Genomic DNA, 19,637 nt, shown 5'->3' with positions numbered 1-19,637 from the left:
CTACAAAACAAACTGACAAATAACTCATTTTCAAATCAGACGAGTAAAAACTGGTCAAATATTGAAAAAAAAAAGATATTAAAAGTGAAAGTGAAGACAATCCCACAATTAAACAATATGAGCTCACTTGAGTTTTTTCAGTTTTCAGTGTTTCACTACTTTCACAACATGTTGAATTATTTTCACATTTTACATCAAGTTGTGCTGTTAAACTGTAATTTAATCAATAATGTGCAGCAACATTACACTTTCTTACTGTAGAAAGAAAGGAAAGTGTGGGTGTTGAAACCTTTCACTGGAAAAAGTTGAAAAGGATGTCTGTAGGCGCCATGGGAAATGCAATCCATACAAGCCGCTAGAGGAAGATTATAAAAACAGCTTTATGATCTTCCCTTACAGTGAATCAACACAATAACTAGCATTCCAAGAAGCTGTCAGGTTGAGTCCTGGCGAGAATGGGTGGTGATCAAAGTTGTCGAGCCACTGCACTTCATCTAATAAGCAAAGAGGCCGTCTTTGTTCCTCATACTAGTGCTGGACGTGTCTCGTTTGGGGGGGGTCAGGGCAACTGCCCTAGAAGCATCAGATGCAGCCCGTGTTAACAGATTATAAAGCACGGATTTAGGCCATGTTTTTTTTTTCTGGGTTGTACTTTAAAGCCACCTGTCTGTCAATGCAGACCTTTTTGGGATTGTCGACACAATCTGGTGATCTAAGACTATTCGGAAGTGTTATTTTTGGAGCGTCGGCTTGCCTCAAAGGACCGCTTTGACGGTGCAACCAATCAATCATCATGGAGCAGTCTTTCACACAGACTCAATTGTTGGAAGATAATTTGACATTTCACACACAAAGCACTCAGCAAAGATGACATTCTTTTGTGGAGACTCTCATGCGTGAGTTCATTGCAACAATAAGATATGATGGAAAAGATCCTCACGATGACAAGATTAGTTTGGGATCGATGACAATCACGAGAGACAGATTACAACAATTACATCAATTTGTATGCATGGGTGAGTCTTGATATGATGATCTTCACAAGTACAAATCGGCACTTGACATCTTGACGTGTTCCTGTGTGACAATTTAACATTCATGTCACAATTGCTGCGCATCCAATTTATTGAACTCTACCACGTTGCTCACAAGAAGTCTATATTTTAGGGCTTTTTGGTTGTTGAGCTGCAGTGAGATTATATTTCTATGCATATATTTTGAGAGAGGAGAGCTGTTTTCCATTAAGCAGTATCGGGATTCAGTATGTGGGCAGCGGTCTTAAGTTATACACTTGTTTTTCAGTTGAAAGAAAAAAAAAATAAGAACCGAAATAAGGATGCCTGGGCATAGTAAGCGCATATAAGAAATGAGAAACTCTCATACAGATCTGCCATGCCTAATGATAATGTATCATTTACCTACAAATATACAATATCTAAAGGTTGTCATAACCCATAAAACATTACAACGACCTTTCAGCCAGGAGAACTATTATATATATCACACAAGAGAGACAGTGGCAAACATTATAGTGATGAACACCAGCATCCTGGATGTAAATCAACTAATATTGTAAACTCGTAATTAGTAATCAGCACAGAGACGCAATCTCTAATGATTCAGACAGCCAAAGACCGGAAGCGCCTTTACTTCCTGCCGAGTGACAATCAGTCATCACAGCCTGACTGATGATAAAGAAGAACTCCTGAGTCTTTGATTAAACAAGCTCAAGGTGATGGACTAACTTCCAATGTAGGTGCATTGGGTGTTGACCTCTAGCTACTTCTGCTGGAGAATTCTCATACATCAGTCAGTGGAGAGGGATTTTGTGTTTTCAATCAAATGCACACCTGTCTATTTTGGCTTTGTTATGATTTGGTTCTCACATTTAAAACGTTGATCCAGATCAATAAAAGTGCTGAGACCCCACCGGTGAATGCTTTTGCCAGGTCAGTCGATCAATCTGAAAGGCTTGTCAGGTCTGCTTTTGTTGAAAGTCAGGTTTCACTCAATCAGCCTCCGGTGCAGCAATAAGCTCAAAGAGATGTGTCAATCACTACACACACCTAGCTCCTCTGAGACATGCTTGTCCAGATGTGACATCAGAAATATTGCTTTAAAGACAAACGTAGCAAGTGGTATGCTGGGGAAAGAGAAAAAAAAAATCCATTGAGGATAGATCTCTTAAAAGCATCTACGGTGGATGTTTTCAGTGTGTGCGGGTGTTCACCCCTGTGCATGCAGGCATGCTAGCGTGTGTACTGTGTATGTATTGTGCATGTACTGCATGTGCAGGATTCTTTTGATAAATGTGACCTGACGGATGGTGTAACCCCCAAAGCCTGCCCTCGTGTCCTCTCCACTCAAGTCAAGACTGAATAATGATGTCAAGTCACCTTTTTTTTTTTTTTTGTACTGCAAGGACACAGAACCCGTAGAAAATATATAGTGTACATACACGTATACATATATAGACACATATACATATATATATAGACACATACGTATATACACGTGTGTATAAACATATACACACACATATCCATGCACACAGATACACTTGCCTACTTTTGTTTAGGTAATGATTGCACACTTTCTGTAAATCATATAAACTTCATTTCACTTCTCATATATCACTGATTTTGTCTGCAATATGATATATTTAACTGAAATTGCTGATCCGAACAACCAATGATTTATAAAGGAAAATTTTGAAAATGATCAGGGGTGCCCAAACTTTTATATATACATGTGTGCGTGCGTGCGTGCGTGCGTGCGTGCGTGGTACACACACACGCACACACACACTTTTAGCTATACAAATTAGTTCTGGCTGTCTCTGCTCTGTGACCATAATCAGAACTAGCAGCCAGGTTAACGCTTACATTTCAGTTCTAATGGACACGCTAATCGCCCGATTGCCTCCCTCATTTCCCACGGGATCTGCAGCAAAGTGGAAATGTGCGTTGTACATCACCGCAGGGCCTCTGAATTTAATATAACAAGCTTTCGGCATGACAACTTTTAATCAGATTGTTTTTAATCAGATTGTGGTACCAAATTGTGGTGAAAAGTCCTAATTGAACAGCAGGGACATTTAGAGTTATGGCTCTCGCTCACGTCCATTTACACGTCCATTCTACAGTTACTATTTAATCACATTGTGATTACATTTCAAGCGCCAACGTCAACTGTTTTCATTATTCTAATGTGGCACATGCTGCAGCAAATAATGTCTTGGCAAATATAGCCAGTTTGTCCACATTAGAGAGGAGCCCAGATATGGCGTCAAATGAAATAATAAACATTTGCACAGAATGCATATGATTGATATGCGTGAGGTGCATTTCAGCCTTCAGTGATGTCCCTATCATTATGCCACCATTTATAACACCAGGACTGGAGAGTAGTTAGAAACACACTTAAGGGTGTTTTTATTCTTTTCCAACTTCCCTCACACACAGAGCCGTCTCCTCAACATTAACTTTTCCTCTTCCCGAACACAATATGCTCATCGCTGTGGTGCCTTTAAGAGCAGTAGGAGAAATCAACGCTAAGAATAAAATACATCCAACCTAGTTCAGAAATGACCAGAAAAAAAATCACCATGATGACGATTGTGAACACACAGAAAGATAATAAATAAATGAAACATCACTGAAATATCTATGAGCCCGTTGAGACTCTCACATGTGTACAAAATGAGCTCTTACCTGTTTGTTGATCTGAGTGCACTCTGGTGTCCCCGAAAGTTTATAAAAGCACCGTAGCTTGCAAGTGTCCAGACGTGCATTGGTGTCTCTTTGCATCCTTAGTTAAAATATTTAAATGTGCAAATTCAGTGTAGCTCAACAAATCGATCCTTTGCGAACAAAAGGCATTCGCAGCAGAACAGTTTGCAGCGTCCATCCAGAAGCCGCAAGCCGCTCGTAGATGCTTGCCTGGAAATAGCGGACAAACCGTTTAAAAAAGTTTTTAACTATTAACAGTTCCACGTCTGGCTCTGTTGGTTTGCATAGCACTGCAATGGCCCAAACGATTAATTATCCATATCCAATCACAGGACGCGTAAATGTCACATTCAAGGTGAGTGCCATACTGACGCAACTCGTGATCTGATTGGCTCTCGCACTTATCAATTTGCCCGTTCACCTCCAGTGAGTGCACAGGTACCTGCATTGTTGATTCTCAAGACCCAGGTAGATTTCATTCAACCTGGCAACATAAGATGGCTGAATTGTGAATGGATAAGAACAACGGCACTGGAAGGAGCATAATATGACACATATACACACTTTCAGTGTGTTAGCGTTTTATTCCGCAAATAATGACACAGTTCACTTTAATATACATTCAAGTCAGCGATACAATACAATGATGGAGAAGTGTTTCTATGACATCCTGTTGCACTGGCCCAGGCGCCTTGTTTATGTCATCCATTTGCTCTGACTTACTGTGTACTGTACATATTAGTGATTTGGAATCATTGGTTATATTGGATGGTCTGTTCAACCCAGCATATGATTGTTATGTTCAAAAGCTCACATGACAGCTACCCTTGATTCTGCTGCTTCATTTGAATCGGTGACACGATTATAAATTGAGACGTTGTCGGTTCTGTGCAACTGAATAATACATTTCTCCATCAAAGTTTGCAATCAAACTGCAATTAAGTCCCCAGGGTGACCTACAGGAGTCACATGGGGTGGGTACAGGTAAACACTTTAATACTGCATTTTGGCACCATGGAAGTCCATGCAACACATTTCATTCTTTGATAAGGCGCTAAGATGATGACTGCATTGGGTTCAGTTGTTCGGGTTCTTCTGTAAGGCTGTCTTCAGTTTTCACACTCAAGGCTCGATTTTCATGCTCAGTGCGAGGCGTCGTCCAAATGTGCACAGTGGCAGGCTAGACTGGGTTTTGGTATTTTTGGCCAAATAGATAGATAAGTAAGTAAGTAAGTAAGTAAGTAAGTAAGTAAGTAAGTAAGTAAGTAAGTAAGTAAGTAAGTAAGTAAGTAAATAAATAAATAAATAAATAAATAAATAAATAAATAAATAAATAAATAAATAAATAAATAAATAAATAAATAAATATAATATATATAATATATGTAATATATGTAATATATGTAATATATAATAAGTATTTATGCAATGTTCTGGGTATGAACACAGCCGATTTTAAAAACGCCAAATAATAGTCAAGTTGATCATGTTATTAATAAGTCCTATATACTGGAAAACATTGAAGTCCAAAACTCAAGATGCACTATTTTTTTTCTGACTGAGCGCAGCTGCACCATCAACAAAAAGAGCCCTCAGTGTAAAGACAGGTTCTAGCTATCTAATGGTATTAAGCAGCAAAGGTTATGAAATAGGACTGGACATGTAAAAATAGGAAATCTTCTTAGGAATACCGAGTTAAAAAGTCTGCTAAAAATATCAGATTTATGAATTTCCTCCTTTTTTCATATTCTATTTTTTAGAGATATATAAATGATTAGTGCTCTTTGCAAATATTTCCACTTTCTACATTGGTCATACATTAGACAAACCTTGCAGAAAACATTGGTTCAAACGACACTGACTCTCTGAACAAATCAACACAGACTTCACTGATCATGGAAATGGAGACCATTTTTTTTTTTTTTTCCCCAGTACAACAACGTTACATCACAGATGAGGCAAAGCGGCAGCAGTCTGGCTGGGTGGGCGCAGACACAAACGTCCTGCCCCAAGTGTCCATGAGCAAGTCATAGAATCAAGCACACTCGGAAAAAAAAGGTGACTTTAGGGTTACAATGGAATGGAGTGTGACCTTGACAGCTTTAGAAAACACCTTATGGTCCACACAGAAATGGAATTTTTGACCTGCCAGGATGAGAATGGAACAATAAAGTGACCACCAGTACATCCAATAACGCATGGTGAGGAGGCAGGGGGTTAATGTAATCCATTGGGTGTGAATGGCGACATCCTGTCGAGGCTGATAACAGCCTCGCAGTCCTCCAAGTCACACACGGAGTCGGTGGCGTTGTCATTGTTGACAGTGAGCTGTGAGATCCTGTCAAAAGTGTCCTCACATTCCACTACATTGGGGATTATGTTGACGTAGGCGTTGGCAATCTCCTTGTGGAATGTAGTGTCTTGGTTGTAGGAGACCAGCTCGTTGCTGATGTTCACAATTTCTACGGGCGTGCTGGAGCAGAAGTAGCGACAGCCCAACAAGTTGGCGAAAGCTTTCCTGAACTCGGCGTTGAATGCGTAAATGATGGGGTTCAAAGATGAGTTGGTCCAGCCGAACCACACGAATACGTCAAAGGTGGTCTCGCTGACACATGGCAGGCCCGCGTCTTGGTCTGAGGGCACCTTGTCGCAGAAGGGAACCATGCAGTTGAGGACGAAGAAGGGCAACCAGCAGCACACAAAGACACCCATAATCACCGAAAGAGTTTTCAACACTTTGGTTTCTCGCTTAATGGAGGTTTTTAAAGTGTTGTGGTGTTGGCACTCGAATCTGTTCGTCCGACAACTTTGCGCGTGTTCCGCAGCTCTCTCCAGAGAAGCTATTCTCCTAATTTGGATTTGGGCAATCCGGTATATTCGCGTGTAAGTCACAATCATAATTGCCACAGGGATGTAGAAACTAATCAAAGACGAGGAGATGGCGTATTCTCGGCTCAGGCTGGAGTCACAGCTCTCCTCCGTCTGCAGGTGACCTACAGAGGCGTTGCTAGTCCTGGCCACGCCCCCGCTGGCTTTGTGCCAGTTGAGCTGGACCGGTATGAATGAAATGAGCAGCGACAACGTCCAAGTGATGCTAATCATGACGAACGCAACACTCTGAGTCATTTTCCTCTCGTAGCGAAATGGACTCGAGATGGCCCAGTATCTGTCCACGCTGATGATGCAAAGGTTAAGGATGGAGGCGGTGGAGCACATGATGTCAAAAGCCACCCAGATATTGCAGAAAGTGCCAAACGGCCAGTATCCTGCCACCTCCGCCACAGCCTTCCAGGGCATCACCAGCACAGCCACGAACAAATCCGACAGAGCCAGGGACACAATAAAGATGTTGGTCACTTTTGTCCGCAGGTGGCGTGAGCGCAAAACCGCGGAGCACACCAATATGTTCCCCAGCAGGGTCCACAAGATGAGGAGGAAAAGCAAACACCCTGTCACGGTGCGCAAAACCACGCCGTCCCTCTCGCCGTCGCTGGTCGCCTCGGACTCTGTGCCGTTCCACATGGTCTCCCTGTGCCGCACCGGTGCGAGGTCAGTCCCTTGCACCGACGACAGATACTTGGCTGGGATTTCCATGTGCGCAGCCTCACGTCAAAAAAAACAACAACAAAAAAAACAAAAAAAAAGGACGGCCACGCTCATTCACATCGCAACGTAGCCACAGTGTGCTGCGCGCGACGCGTCAGCAGTGACGGAAAAGCGCGTTGAAAGTGAGCGCCTGGCGCACAGCTCAATGTCTGGAACTCAGCACGCATCGGCGAGTTCATTTTGCAGCATTGCCGGACACAATGCCTTTACCCAGCCACCCAGTCACTCATACTGCGTGAGGAGAAATTCCCACAGTGCATCCACTAACCACTGTCAGGTGCGTCACGCCCCTTTTGGGTGTAGTACGCACTGCGTTAGAAAAGGGGTGTGGGGAAACCTGCAACATTTCTAGGGTTTTCTCAGAAAATGTGTGCTTTGGCTCAATAAAGAAAGGAAAACAACACGAAAGAACTGTCCATGGTGTCCAGTTTGACGCTGCGCTTGGAACACTTTCATTTGAGTGCACTGCACTCCCACTGTGTCACGTATGATTATGTATATGCTTAATATGTTGAAGACAGCTGTGGTCAAATTGACCCAACTAATTTGACCCAACTTCCTGGGTTGGTTCAATTTTCAATCTAGCTGTTTTAAGGGTTTAACATTTATTGTGGACATTTATTCTGCTCCATCAGGATTTACAATCCAGTAACTGCAGTTAGAATACAATACCAATATTATAGTAGCAGGTGTGTGCATTATTCAACATTTCCTCCTGGCATTCACATATTTTGTGTTTTAATTTAATTCCGGGGGTGTTAGACATTCTACAATGACTTTTAGGGGTGGTATTTTCCTGAAACCCAGAGCTTGGTATAAAGTGTTTCTTGAGCAGTGTGCCTCTGCATGGTGCCTCAAGATGTTACAAATGTTACCCTAATGGATGTACACCACAACTGAAATGGCAATTTGTGTTTCAGAACATAATCGAACACAGAAAAACAAAAGTGCGCGGATGAAGGACAATATAACAATCCAACAACTGCAAAGAAAGAATTCCCGCAATCGTTTCATCACTTAGAACTGTCAAGTGCACCACCTCTCCTTTGTATGAAGTGTTAGGCACTGCGCTGGAAAGGAGATGTGAGGAACGCTGCAACATTTTCAGGGTTTACTCTTTCCCACAAGGACACCCCCCACCCCCCTCCTCCTCACCCACACACACGCACAAACAAAACAAACAAACACTTGAAGCTTATTTCCACTTGAGGTGAGTGTCTAACCCCTCCGGCATGTATCACCGTGCATACATCCATGCAGTGACAGGATTGATAGAATCGAGTGCAGGATAGTTAATAATAAAAGTAAACAACGGAATAGAGCAGATACACTTGACAATGATGAAACAATTCAGAAAAAGAGCACACCTTCCAACGTGCCATGTGAGATCATCAGGTGTGCCACAAGTAAGCATCCAATTTAGTCATTTAATTTGTATAAAATAAAACATATTTATTTGGATTTATTTATTTATTTGGTTTCTTTGTGCCTCAGCCCCTAAGAGGTTGGAAGAGACTGCCATACACATGCAGGAAACACGGTGAGACTTGTCTAGAGCTGTCCATGGTGCTGAAATTGACATTATGCTTACAGTACTTCTCTGCCGCAATGTGCTCAGCGTCTGGACGGGAGGTCAACAGGCATTTTTATGTGTGCGTGCTGGCGCCATACCCGCAGGTGAGTCACATCCACACTCCACACACAATGACGCGCTGCGTCGTCCGCACGTTTACGCCATAGCAGCCAACAAGTCACCAGCTTGGCCACGTCACTGCTATTTTTAGCCCCCCTCTGTGCGCTTGTCATATCGGTCTGACACTACGTCAAAATAATCCCCTGGACACCCAATGTCAAATTCTCTGGAGTAATCTAATCTCGGATGTCTGGTCAAGAGGCAGTGCAGCAAACATTCAGGAAAACAGTTTGTGAAAAGTGAAAATGGGAATGCTAGAGGTTGTGAACCGAACGTCGAGTCACATTAAAGTAGCCTACTTATCGTCTGAAAAAGTTCAAGCCTATTTTTTCTGAGTTACATTACCTGGCAATTGATATTTTTTTTACTGTATAAGCGTTTGTATTCCAATATCGAAAAACTGACATCGAAAAAAATGCTCTCTAGGAAAAAAAACGTACACAACAAATCATCTAGCAGTGAAAAAACATTGCATTGATTATTTTGTACAATACTTGTCTTGGTGTTATGATTTTTTTTTCTCCATTGCCCAATTGTATTATGAATTTTAGTGCCCAATTTTATTTGCATGCACGCTTTATTTAGTTGGACGAATTGAACGCCAACTACAACAAGCCTAAATAAGTAGCGCCATCGTGTGGTGGTTTTGTTTACTAAGAATTGAAACGTCAGAGACCCAAGACTCAGTCGACAACTTTGTATGACCAAAACCTAATATTTATTTCGTCACTACCGTAAAAACAATTTCACTTGAGCACCAGTTCATGTGACTTCCACAAAGATCCCGTCTCAATGTTGAAATGATGATGATTTGGAACACAAGCAATATATTCACTGAAAAACAAAATATACATACATGTTGGCACTTACTGAGATGATGGTAGGTAGCACCTGAGTGAGAACTTTCACCGGACATCAATTCATCTACTATATACATCGCAAAAGTGTGTTAGCCCACAAATTTCCGGCGAAATATCCAGAAGTAAGACACCGAGTGTGTGAATTAACGGCCCGTTGTCCTTTCTTGGCAATATATATATATACACATCACGTGGTGAACAGAATTAGAATTGTAAATTTTGACTACTTTGAAGACAGAATAAACTATAACCTCTCAGCTTCTGTGCTTTCTCGGATACTGGATTCCTATTTCAAATGATGTCAACATTTTTAGAAGACCCTGCAGTTGGTTCTGAGCTGAGATTTGAACTTTGCTCCACAAAACCTCTACCATAATAAATGAGAACATCATCCATAAATAATATACATATTTGAAATGCATATCACTACGGGTCAATGCGTGCACATTTGTACAATCATTCATGTATAAAATAGTGCTATTTAACCCTTTTTTCTGGTACGTTGACGCTGTGAGAATACAATCAGGTGTACGTACGTGTCACATAGCATAGGATTTAATCAAAAGCCTACTGCAGTGTGACAACCAAACACATGAGCCCTTTTGTGAATTAATTTGGGAATTGTTATTCTTCGGAAATATTTTCTTTGCCACGATTTCCTTTCAAGACTGGTGAATCATGAAACATGCTGAGAAACACTCAGTAGGGAACGCCGGTAAGCATTATCATGTCCAACTTGGGCTTTTCCGTCAGACGCGCCGGAAGACCTCAAATAGAGAAGCGACCGAGTGCATGCGATAGAATAGGTTTAAAGGAACCGCAAAATTGAGAGTTGTAGTCCATGTACTGAAACCGAAGGCCTCCTGTTCCAACCCATTTTCGTACTGCGGCCGACAGCCAAAGGCGGGGAGGATCCACAGCTGGGGTGGGGGAAAAAAAACAAGAAAAAAAACAACGGACATGTATTTAGTATTTAGCTCTTTCTGCCAAAGGATGAATAATAATATTTCTTCCTTCAGCCAATGTTACATACGCCAGCAAATTGAGAACAACCAACAGTGCTTTTCCCTATGCAGGAAAAAAAAAAGTTTCCAGTGAAAACATCCACTCTGCTAGAAGTAACAAAACACCTGGATGGAGGGGGGTGGAAAAAAAAGGGCGAATTTCCGAGTTCGAGGAATTGTTAAATGAACAGCAAGGCACATCTATAGTTTGAGCTGCAAAACAAAGAAAGCCTTTCATTGAGATGCAGCTCAACATAGGGAAACTGATATCTTGGCTCAGTCAGATAGCATCGAAATTCACCATAAGCGTGCTGACGCATTTATTCTTCCAGAGCTTGATTCACTTTGTAGCGTCCGAATGTCCGTTCAGAGTTCATATCGGCCGATAACTGTCGAGATATCTGTTACCATTTGGCTGAGCCAGCTGCTTGTCCTCATATGATTTTTTTTTTTTGCTACGTAGGGTGAACTCATGAATAATGGCTGCTCAGCCCTGGCAAACTTACTAACAAAGAACTATGTTGAAGTGAGTTGAGGAATGTTTTTAAGACAAAAATAGTGCTTTGGCGCCATCTTGGTTTCACATCACAACATAGGATACATACAGTAGCAATCTCAAAGTGATTAAAATACAGACGGTCGGAAGTGCTTCTTACCGAGATGTTGCACATAATTAAGAAGATGGCGATGTTCTTCAGGATTTGCCTCTTGACATTGGGAGCGTCGGCGACTTGGTTTCCAAAAGGCTGTGGCACCTCCGCTAATTTGTACACTTGTCCGCTCTCTTCTTGCTCGTTCTCCATGGCGACGCAAGCCCGGTCCGGTGTGTCGTAGGCTCGGTTGAAGATGCCATTGTAAGGTGGGGCCAAAGAAGACGTCACCGAGAAGATTTCAGACGAAGCCACTAATTCGGGGTCACCCCGCCCGGTGTCGTCCTGCCGGCGGTAGAGGGATTCTACGATGAAGAGGTTCTGGATGCACTTCTCTAATACCACAAGCAAAGAATAGACCAAATTGGTCCAGCGATACGGCGGACTGCTGTCGGCTCCCAGCACGGCTACGATGCTGCACCAGGACATGAACCAGGAGCCGATAGATGATCCAAAAAGCAGTTCTGTGTCCAACTGTCTGGAGGGGTTCTTCGAGGTGTCCGGTGCCATGCGATCCGCTCGGTATATGAGCAAACCCGAGGCGCAGGCGGCACACATAAACGCCAGCATGATGATGCCGTAGATGTAGAACATGGAAATGGCCGAGCGCCGAGTTGGAACGGAACCTTCCATGTGTGTTATGTAAACCACCAGAATCCCGATGGTACTGGCCAAGGCGACTAGACCCAAAACAGGGCCCAAGGTCAAACCTTGGGTTTTGGTAGCTAGCCGTTTCTGATTCGAAGAAAGGTCAATGTTCCTTCCAATGTTCTTCCACATGACAAAGAGCATGGCGGAGACAAAGATGTGGTATTCGATGTTGAAGGGATACAGATAGTAGAGACTGCTGGAAAACATGGAGCAAGTGCTGGTGGTGCAGTTACAGTGAGGCTCGGTGTGAACTGAAAAGTCAAACGCATACATAATGATTTCGGGATGGCGACACAGAATTAAAACACGCATATTAATCATGAACATAATCATCTCTAGTCATTCTAGTCCTGTTCCTTAACTACCCCGCAATGGTTGCATCCCTACCCTCGCTAAAGATCCTCTTCACAAACTCAGCTATGTGTCCCCAGCGACCGCAACGCCCCCCCCCCCTCCCCCCGAGGGTCACCCCAACAGCCCTGCACCCTTTAATTAAAAAGCGAACAACAGTCAGGCTGACAGTCAGCCGGATATGAGGAGGAGTAGCTAAACCCCACAACCCCTCGGCTTAGATGTATCAGTTACTGTAATTGCAGCACCCTTGGGAGTAAGCAGCCTGGGATAAAGCCGTGTGAGGTCAAGCAGCGGGTGGGGGGCTGCCAAGGAGGGTGGCCCTGGCCGAAGTGTGTTGTAAAGCCTTGGGAGGGAGCCTCAGCACTCACAGTGCGTCTCCTGAAACCTAATCAAGTGACTTTGGACACGAACAAGTCCTGCAGGGTTGGCGAGCTCACCTGCCTTCCCCTTTCTAACCCTTCCCTTTTTTTTTTTTTTTTTGCTTCCACTCACACTCTCAATTGAACTATTGTACTGTTCATCTATGTCAGGGGTGCCGAACTTTGGCCTGCGGGCAAAATATGGCCCGCGATATAATTGTATTTGGCCCGCAAAGACTTTGTGTCAATAACTACGATGCAGCCTGCGACAAAATTGAGTTTGACACCCCTGATCTATGGTACAAGCCAACAATCAAGCCTTACCTATAGTGAGGTTTCCATAGCCCAGGGCAGAGAGCCTTCTATTATGGTTGTTCAAGAAGTGCTCGGCTTCCGACATCACACCATTGGCCCAGAGTAGGAGGTTGGTAAAGACTGCATGGATGACACCAAATCTGCATGGGGCAAAGTGTTGATAACAAAGTTCATGACGAGATGGATGATCAGCGACAAGACGGCAGCTTGAATGTCACGTGCTATCACAAACATACCTCTCTAATGTTTCAAAACGCTTGACGACATCCTTGATGTGAAACCAGAGAAAGTGCACCTATTCAAAACCACAAAGAGAAAACATGATCCAAACTGCAAAGAGCACATTATGATGAGACCTAGTGTTCGGTTAAGTTCCTCTGGGACGTATTATTGTTTCAAACTTACCTGGGCTATAGTGTGGCTCGCATGGATGACAGGATATACCCCAAGAATGGCCGACACACAAGCTTGATACCCAACATAATATCCGATTCGGAACACGTCCATAATCATTGAGAGAAGTGCAAGAAGAGTCAAGCCACCTTTGGGAAAATCAGAAATGACGTCAGTGTCTCATGCCACTGCATCCAAATTATGAAAAATACTGAACAAAAAATTCTTGCATTCCTGGCTTTGACAAAATAATTACTTTTTTCAGCTTTTGCAGAATACTATGAATAGTTATTGCAGAGAAGTCAAATCAACTATGGTTGAGACCATAGCAACACGGAGAAATGTCAACCAGAGAGCGATTTTGAGAAGCAATATATTTCCGACCTTGTTTTCAAAAAAATGTCTGCTGCAAGAATGAATCATGAAAAAAAGATGATCAAAAAATACCAGCTCCTAGCATTTCCAAAATCCCCCCCCCCCCCTCTAATGGCATTCCAGTGTAGGCTTGTTGTAAAACTCACCTCTGATCCAGCACGTGGTGGCATGGACGTCTTTCTCAGCACGAGTATTCTTGTGTCGGGTCCGCACCAGCATGTACCACAACATCCAGACGAGTTGGAGGATCATGAGGCAGGTGACGAAAGACAGCAGGTGGTCTTCTTTGACAGAAGGGCTGTGGTGGGCCAGGGCCAGCATGAGCGCCGCTCCAATCAGGAGCAAATTGGTCCCGTATTGTCCACTCAGGATCTCCGCGTTCTTCCTCGGATAATCTTGGGCCAAATTCAGCTTCAGCTTGGTCCAGATCTTTTTCTCGTTCTCCGAGCTGGATGACGATGAGGAGCTGTTGCAGTATTTGTTCAGACACATGACATCCAAGCTGTTGGGTTCTACCATGGTGGGAGACATGGTTCTGAAGAACGTGGGCAAATGGGTCAAAGAGTCAAAGAAACTGAAGGTGTGTCTGAAGAGCTCCCGGGTGCACTCTTGTAATAGAGTCAAAATATTTTCACCTCCTCTACACTTGACTATTTCTGTCAACTTTCACTTTTGCACCACTACATTTCCTACCTGTCCAAAGTGAGACATGATGGAATTTACGATGGAAGCGCCCACTGCCTACACATTTGCAGCAGCAGATGCTGACAAAGATAACTGCAGTTATCATGAGTTTGTTTGGGGCATAAAGTCAAGGGCCAGCCTAACATGCGCAAAGCTAACTCCGCTCATTAACCGAGAGCAAACGCACCTCCGAAAAAGGCTAAAATAAATAAAAATTCAATTAGAATAAAGAAAACAATACAATTTGTAACGACTAGCTTTAATTTTTCAACTTTTACATCCACTTCCAAATGAAGTACATTTAATATTACAAAAGTGACTTTTGAATAAAACTTTTAAATAGACCAGCTATTAATATTTCTTGCTCGTATAAAATTCCACCAGGTAATCTTAACCTCTACCACAGTTACTTTGTCAATACATCACCTTAACGAACTTAATACAAGACTCTAAAAACTGCCACTTGCCAATGCGGTATATCCTAAAAAAAAAAAGGCTTTAAAACTGGAAACGGTCTTGTCGCGTGTGTCGAACCTTGATCACAATCACGTAATCATCCACAAAGTTCGAATGATGTACACATCCGGCTATTGACTGCATCTGTTTTCTCAAGAGTTTGCTGCAACCGCCCCATGTGACGATCAGGTTCTACAACGAGATCATTGCTGTTGAGGAGTTCCAAAAGAGCATCAAACTGCTAAGACCCTGTTCAGCTCCGGTTGCAAGCGAGTCTGTGATGGTTATGGTGGTAGTTCGCAAGGCTTTCAAGATGAGGGGCGGGGGGCTAAAGATCATATGGAGGGATTCAAAGTGGGCTTGTACCAATGTCCGAGGGGATAAGTATTTGACTTCAACGGGGGTGGAGGATTAAATTAGTCAAACAAAAGGTGGGTAAAGTTGAGACGTGATTAGTGGGGCGTGAACTTTAGTGGGATAGTCAGTGCCTTTCGTGGGTATGCTTCATAATTTGTTCCGTTTACCGCAATTCGAGAGATCTGATTTAAAAAGCATCCAATGTAGCGCAAAAGTGATGATTGCTTATTGAGGTGTTTTTTTTAAAACACCTCGGACAATAAACATAACATGCGTCATTTGGCCAACGCGTAACCGCATGCGTCATTGCGCACCTCCGTCCATCAGTTTCCCTGCGGAGGAGCTCCGTGTCACACTGCTGTTTACGTGGTGGCTGTTTGTTGCTTCTTTTGTTCTAAGTCAACTTTGTTTTCTTACCTTGAGGTCCTACCAATTTCTCAGCAAAAACAAATAAATAATGGCAGCATGCTCTGATGTGGTTTCCAAGAAGCGCGTTCCCAGTGACTCTGATTGATTAACTTATTCATGACCATTTGTCGCCCTCAAGGGAGGAGGGTGGAGGTAGGGGGACTTACAAACACAGACGACAGTCCGATTATTGTCAACTAATTTAAATGAACCACTGATTATGTCTGAACATGTTGATGACATTTTCAAATGATTAGATTAGTTCGTTTGTATTCAAGCTTGCAAGTCACAGTACTTAATACATAAAGATTTTGCAATACCAAATGAAAAAAGGGGGAGAGATTTAAAAGACAGTGGCTGATCACTAAAAGTGATTAAAATAGAGATCGCCCTAAATATCAAAAGTAGTATGTTTATTAAAAGAACAAAAATACACTTAATGGAGCATTAACATTCTTAAAACACAAACTGCGTGTCACTCATTTTGCTGCTAATCAGACTCATCTTGAAACATTTTGCCGCTTTTCTTTTCAATACATATATTTGACGTAAAAAAAAAAAAAGTAGTCTTCAAATCATGATGGTCATATAGAATAAAAAGGAACAATTACTGGATTCCATCAAGCTGCTTTGGTCGAATGTTCCAGGAGTCCATCATTTCTTTGAAGACCTTTGTGCATTGCTGGTCCACAAGAAAAAAGTGGAATTGATTTTAGTTGAACGCATAAATGTGCTTTTCCAACTGAGGTTGTATAAAATGCTCATTTTAGCATGAACTTATCAGTGTTGAACAGAGTTTGGAACACAAAGATTCATCTGAACGCTCGACACGTTGTATCTCGGCTTTAGCTTTATCAGAGCATTAGAAAACAGCTGCTCAACTACACAGGAGACACCGGCACGTCAGCAATATTAACATTCATTTTATTAGAAGCAGCTGTCTGGTGTTTGGATACATGTGTTCCTGGGATTTAGAGTACAAAACAAACACAAGTGGGTAAAAAGGAGAGGTGAATTGATATCCCACCCCTGGAAAATATGGTGACTGATGTTATCACACTAAGCAAAGGTAATAAAGTCCTTCAATAATTGCACTGGCGCTCCTCCGCCAGTCAATGAGAAATGGAATTGACTTAAGCCAACTGGTCCTGAATACAAATTGACTGCAGCAAATATTCATGTGAGAACAAAACAAACAACGTCAAGGAAACGAACGTAAGCGCAGTAATAATATCAAGCACGGAGTTCATGTGAGGGAACAAAAATAATATAAATATCTCAGGTGATTGATCCATGGTTGCCTCAGAAACAATGCAATCATGCTTTTCACAAAACTGCTTTATTGTGATGATAGTTAACTCAGCAAGAGTTAAGATATGCAGCCCAAATGAAACAACAGTCTTGAAGTTCTTCAATCAGTTCACGTGATTTACGGAAATGCAAAAGTTTCCTCAAGGTTATAAGACTCTAATTATATTTGCATTTGGGAAAGTTGGGAGTTAATCCATGGAGCTGAGGTGGATGAAGAAGCAACGTGAGAGGACTTAATTTCTGAGAATACTGTTGTGATGAGATGTGGAACAAAGATGTAAAAAAAAAAAAATAAAAAAAAAAAAAGCTTGGTCACCAAGGTAGAAACAAACAAATCTTACTTGACATGTTCATCCAAGCATAGAAATCAGCATGACCACACCCATGAACTGCGTGAGGAGGATGAGCGGAGTGAAGAAGGACCAGACTGGCCATAGCGCAATGTTAAAGCTGCAAAGAAATGTTGAAATATTAGCAACTTGCTAATTATTTGTCTGCCTCATGTAGCCAACAAACAAATGTTGGGACTGAATCAACAGGGCCTCCTGCTGGTTACTGTCTAGTATTACACACACATTTAATGTATAAGTGTTTTTGTTGAATATACCTGCACGACGCGGCAATAAATGCAGCAGTGGTGATGGGAGGGATTGCAGGGTACTCTTGGTCATAGTGCACGATTCCTCTGAACCATTCCAAATACCCAATACAGAACATGGCCAGGCACAGGCTAATGGCAAGGAGCAGCAGGCCCACGTTAAACCACCAACTAAAAAAAAAAACACAGTTTCACGTCATCATCAAGCAGAATACTTTAGACGTGAATGGGAGTCTTGATGGGATTTTTTTCTTCTCTCTGACATTTTAGTCTCTCACTCAGAACTCATTCACCTCTTGATGTCATCATTCGCAATGATGTTGTGAAAGAAATCTGCATAATAGGTGACGCCTATGGCTGCCACAACCCAGAAGACGGAGTGCTTGTTGATTGGAGGGACAGGTCGGACATCTTTTTCTTCTGAATCTGAAATATATTTTTAAAAAATCGTTACTATTTAACCATTTCTTTTCAATTTTGTACACTGATTCCAAGGTCGCCTTAAAATACATTTTTGCTGAAAGATTTCTTACTGCTTTGGGAAGTACTTATCTTTATTTGACATTGATTAAGAGGATTAAACATATCATGGGCAGCTGTTGGCTGCTGAAAACGCGAGCACTGCTCACAAAGAACTCAGTGGCCTCTAAAGGAAGTCAATCTCCGTATTAAATGAAAGCGATCCCTTTTGGCTCGCCTCTTGTACAAGGTAAGACTATGCCAATGTGTTTTGTCAGTAGCACTTGATAGGTGCAAATTGTCATACTGATTTTTGATAACGATGCCACTGACGCTTATCAAACCTGGATTTGAAAGAATGCACAAACAATTTGTAACTAAAATAGTAACATTTCTATTCAAAACACTCCAATGAATAAAGATGATAAAGTTCCTGTGGAATATAGTGTGAGCATGATTTTTTGTTCTAATTTCTAATGTGTCAAGGTTAGCTTAGTAAAGATTGCTCTTGTTTTGATTTCTGAATGTGCATATGTGATTCTGACCCTCAGTACAAGGGCACTTTGAGCGCTAAACAACCCAAGGCCACAATCTTGACATTTTCCTTTATCGTGTATTATGCATATAATATACAGTGGATCCCTGATAGGGACTGCAACGGCCTGTGGATAATAAAAATGATGATGAATGTGAACGTGGCCTTGTTGCAGCTTTCCATTTTCTTTATGCGGCCCTTGGAAGAAAAACATTGGGCATCGATAGAAAGATGGCCACAGAATGGGAAAGTGATCCTCTGAGCATGGTTACAAAGTTGACAGTGTTTGCTCTGTCAAAATAATCAAGAATTGCTGGACTTGCAGTGACGATCACAAAGGCAATATTGTTCACTAGTAGAAAAACCCATTCAACTTTGGCAATGTCATATATGGTGCTGGTTCTTATAAACACCTCCAAAACTACACGTCACACAAGCCCTTATGCGTACTTTGATGACCCACCAGTTTTATTTTTTACTATATAAACAGAAGCATTACTCACCATAACAGTAACTCGGGTTTAAGAGTACACACTTAGCCGTGAAACAAAAAAAAGAGACAGAACAAGTAGCAAGAATCTAAAAATTTCCACTCACATTTCTTGTCTTCGTCGGGCGACGAAGCTCCCGTCTGCATGAGTAATTCGGCATTTTTTTGGAATCTTTTTCTCAGCGTTGCGAATTCACTGTCATTCAGCATCTTGCACAGCGATCCTCGGAAGCAAACGACTTCCTGTTTACGTCGCGCTTCGTGACGTCACTGAAAGCGACCATTGTAGTTTTCCGAAAAGGAGCGAAGAAAATCGGAAATTCACATTTTGAAATGTATCTATATTTT

At 42.1% G+C, this 19,637-nt stretch overlaps 3 protein-coding genes across 5 annotated transcripts; all 3 read right to left on the bottom strand.

Annotated features, from left to right (window-relative positions):
- Positions 1 to 5,948: 5,948 nt before the first annotated feature.
- On the bottom strand, positions 5,949 to 7,325 carry drd5a (dopamine receptor D5a). The gene has a single exon (XM_061291781.1). The coding sequence runs from the start codon at positions 7,323 to 7,325 to the stop codon at positions 5,949 to 5,951; it is 1,377 nt and encodes a 458-aa protein (XP_061147765.1).
- Positions 7,326 to 10,639: 3,314 nt separating this feature from the next.
- On the bottom strand, positions 10,640 to 14,522 carry otop1 (otopetrin 1). The gene is made up of 6 exons (XM_061292228.1): positions 14,138 to 14,522; positions 13,629 to 13,765; positions 13,460 to 13,518; positions 13,233 to 13,363; positions 11,551 to 12,446; positions 10,640 to 10,810 (listed from the first exon to the last, which is right to left on the bottom strand). The coding sequence occupies exons 1-6, from the start codon at positions 14,520 to 14,522 to the stop codon at positions 10,640 to 10,642; spliced, it is 1,779 nt and encodes a 592-aa protein (XP_061148212.1).
- A 1,766-nt stretch (positions 14,523 to 16,288) lies between these two features.
- tmem128 (transmembrane protein 128) lies at positions 16,289 to 19,545 on the bottom strand. 3 transcript variants are annotated; one of them, XM_061292195.1, is made up of 5 exons: positions 19,397 to 19,545; positions 18,099 to 18,231; positions 17,815 to 17,976; positions 17,549 to 17,657; positions 16,289 to 17,456 (listed from the first exon to the last, which is right to left on the bottom strand). In XM_061292195.1, exons 1-4 carry the CDS (start codon positions 19,497 to 19,499, stop codon positions 17,558 to 17,560), a joined length of 498 nt encoding a protein of 165 aa, XP_061148179.1. In that variant the 5' UTR covers positions 19,500 to 19,545; the 3' UTR covers positions 16,289 to 17,456; positions 17,549 to 17,557. The 3 variants fall into 3 exon arrangements, with proteins under 3 accessions (XP_061148179.1, XP_061148178.1, XP_061148177.1); XM_061292194.1 differs by having other exon boundaries at positions 16,289 to 16,578; XM_061292193.1 differs by having other exon boundaries at positions 16,289 to 17,657.
- Between the last annotated feature and the right edge of the window lie 92 nt (positions 19,546 to 19,637).

Source organism: Syngnathus typhle, linkage group LG11, assembly GCF_033458585.1.
Source record: "Syngnathus typhle isolate RoL2023-S1 ecotype Sweden linkage group LG11, RoL_Styp_1.0, whole genome shotgun sequence".
In the NCBI taxonomy this organism is placed as follows: domain Eukaryota; kingdom Metazoa; phylum Chordata; class Actinopteri; order Syngnathiformes; family Syngnathidae; genus Syngnathus; species Syngnathus typhle.
This window is presented reverse-complemented; position numbering and strand designations above follow the sequence as displayed.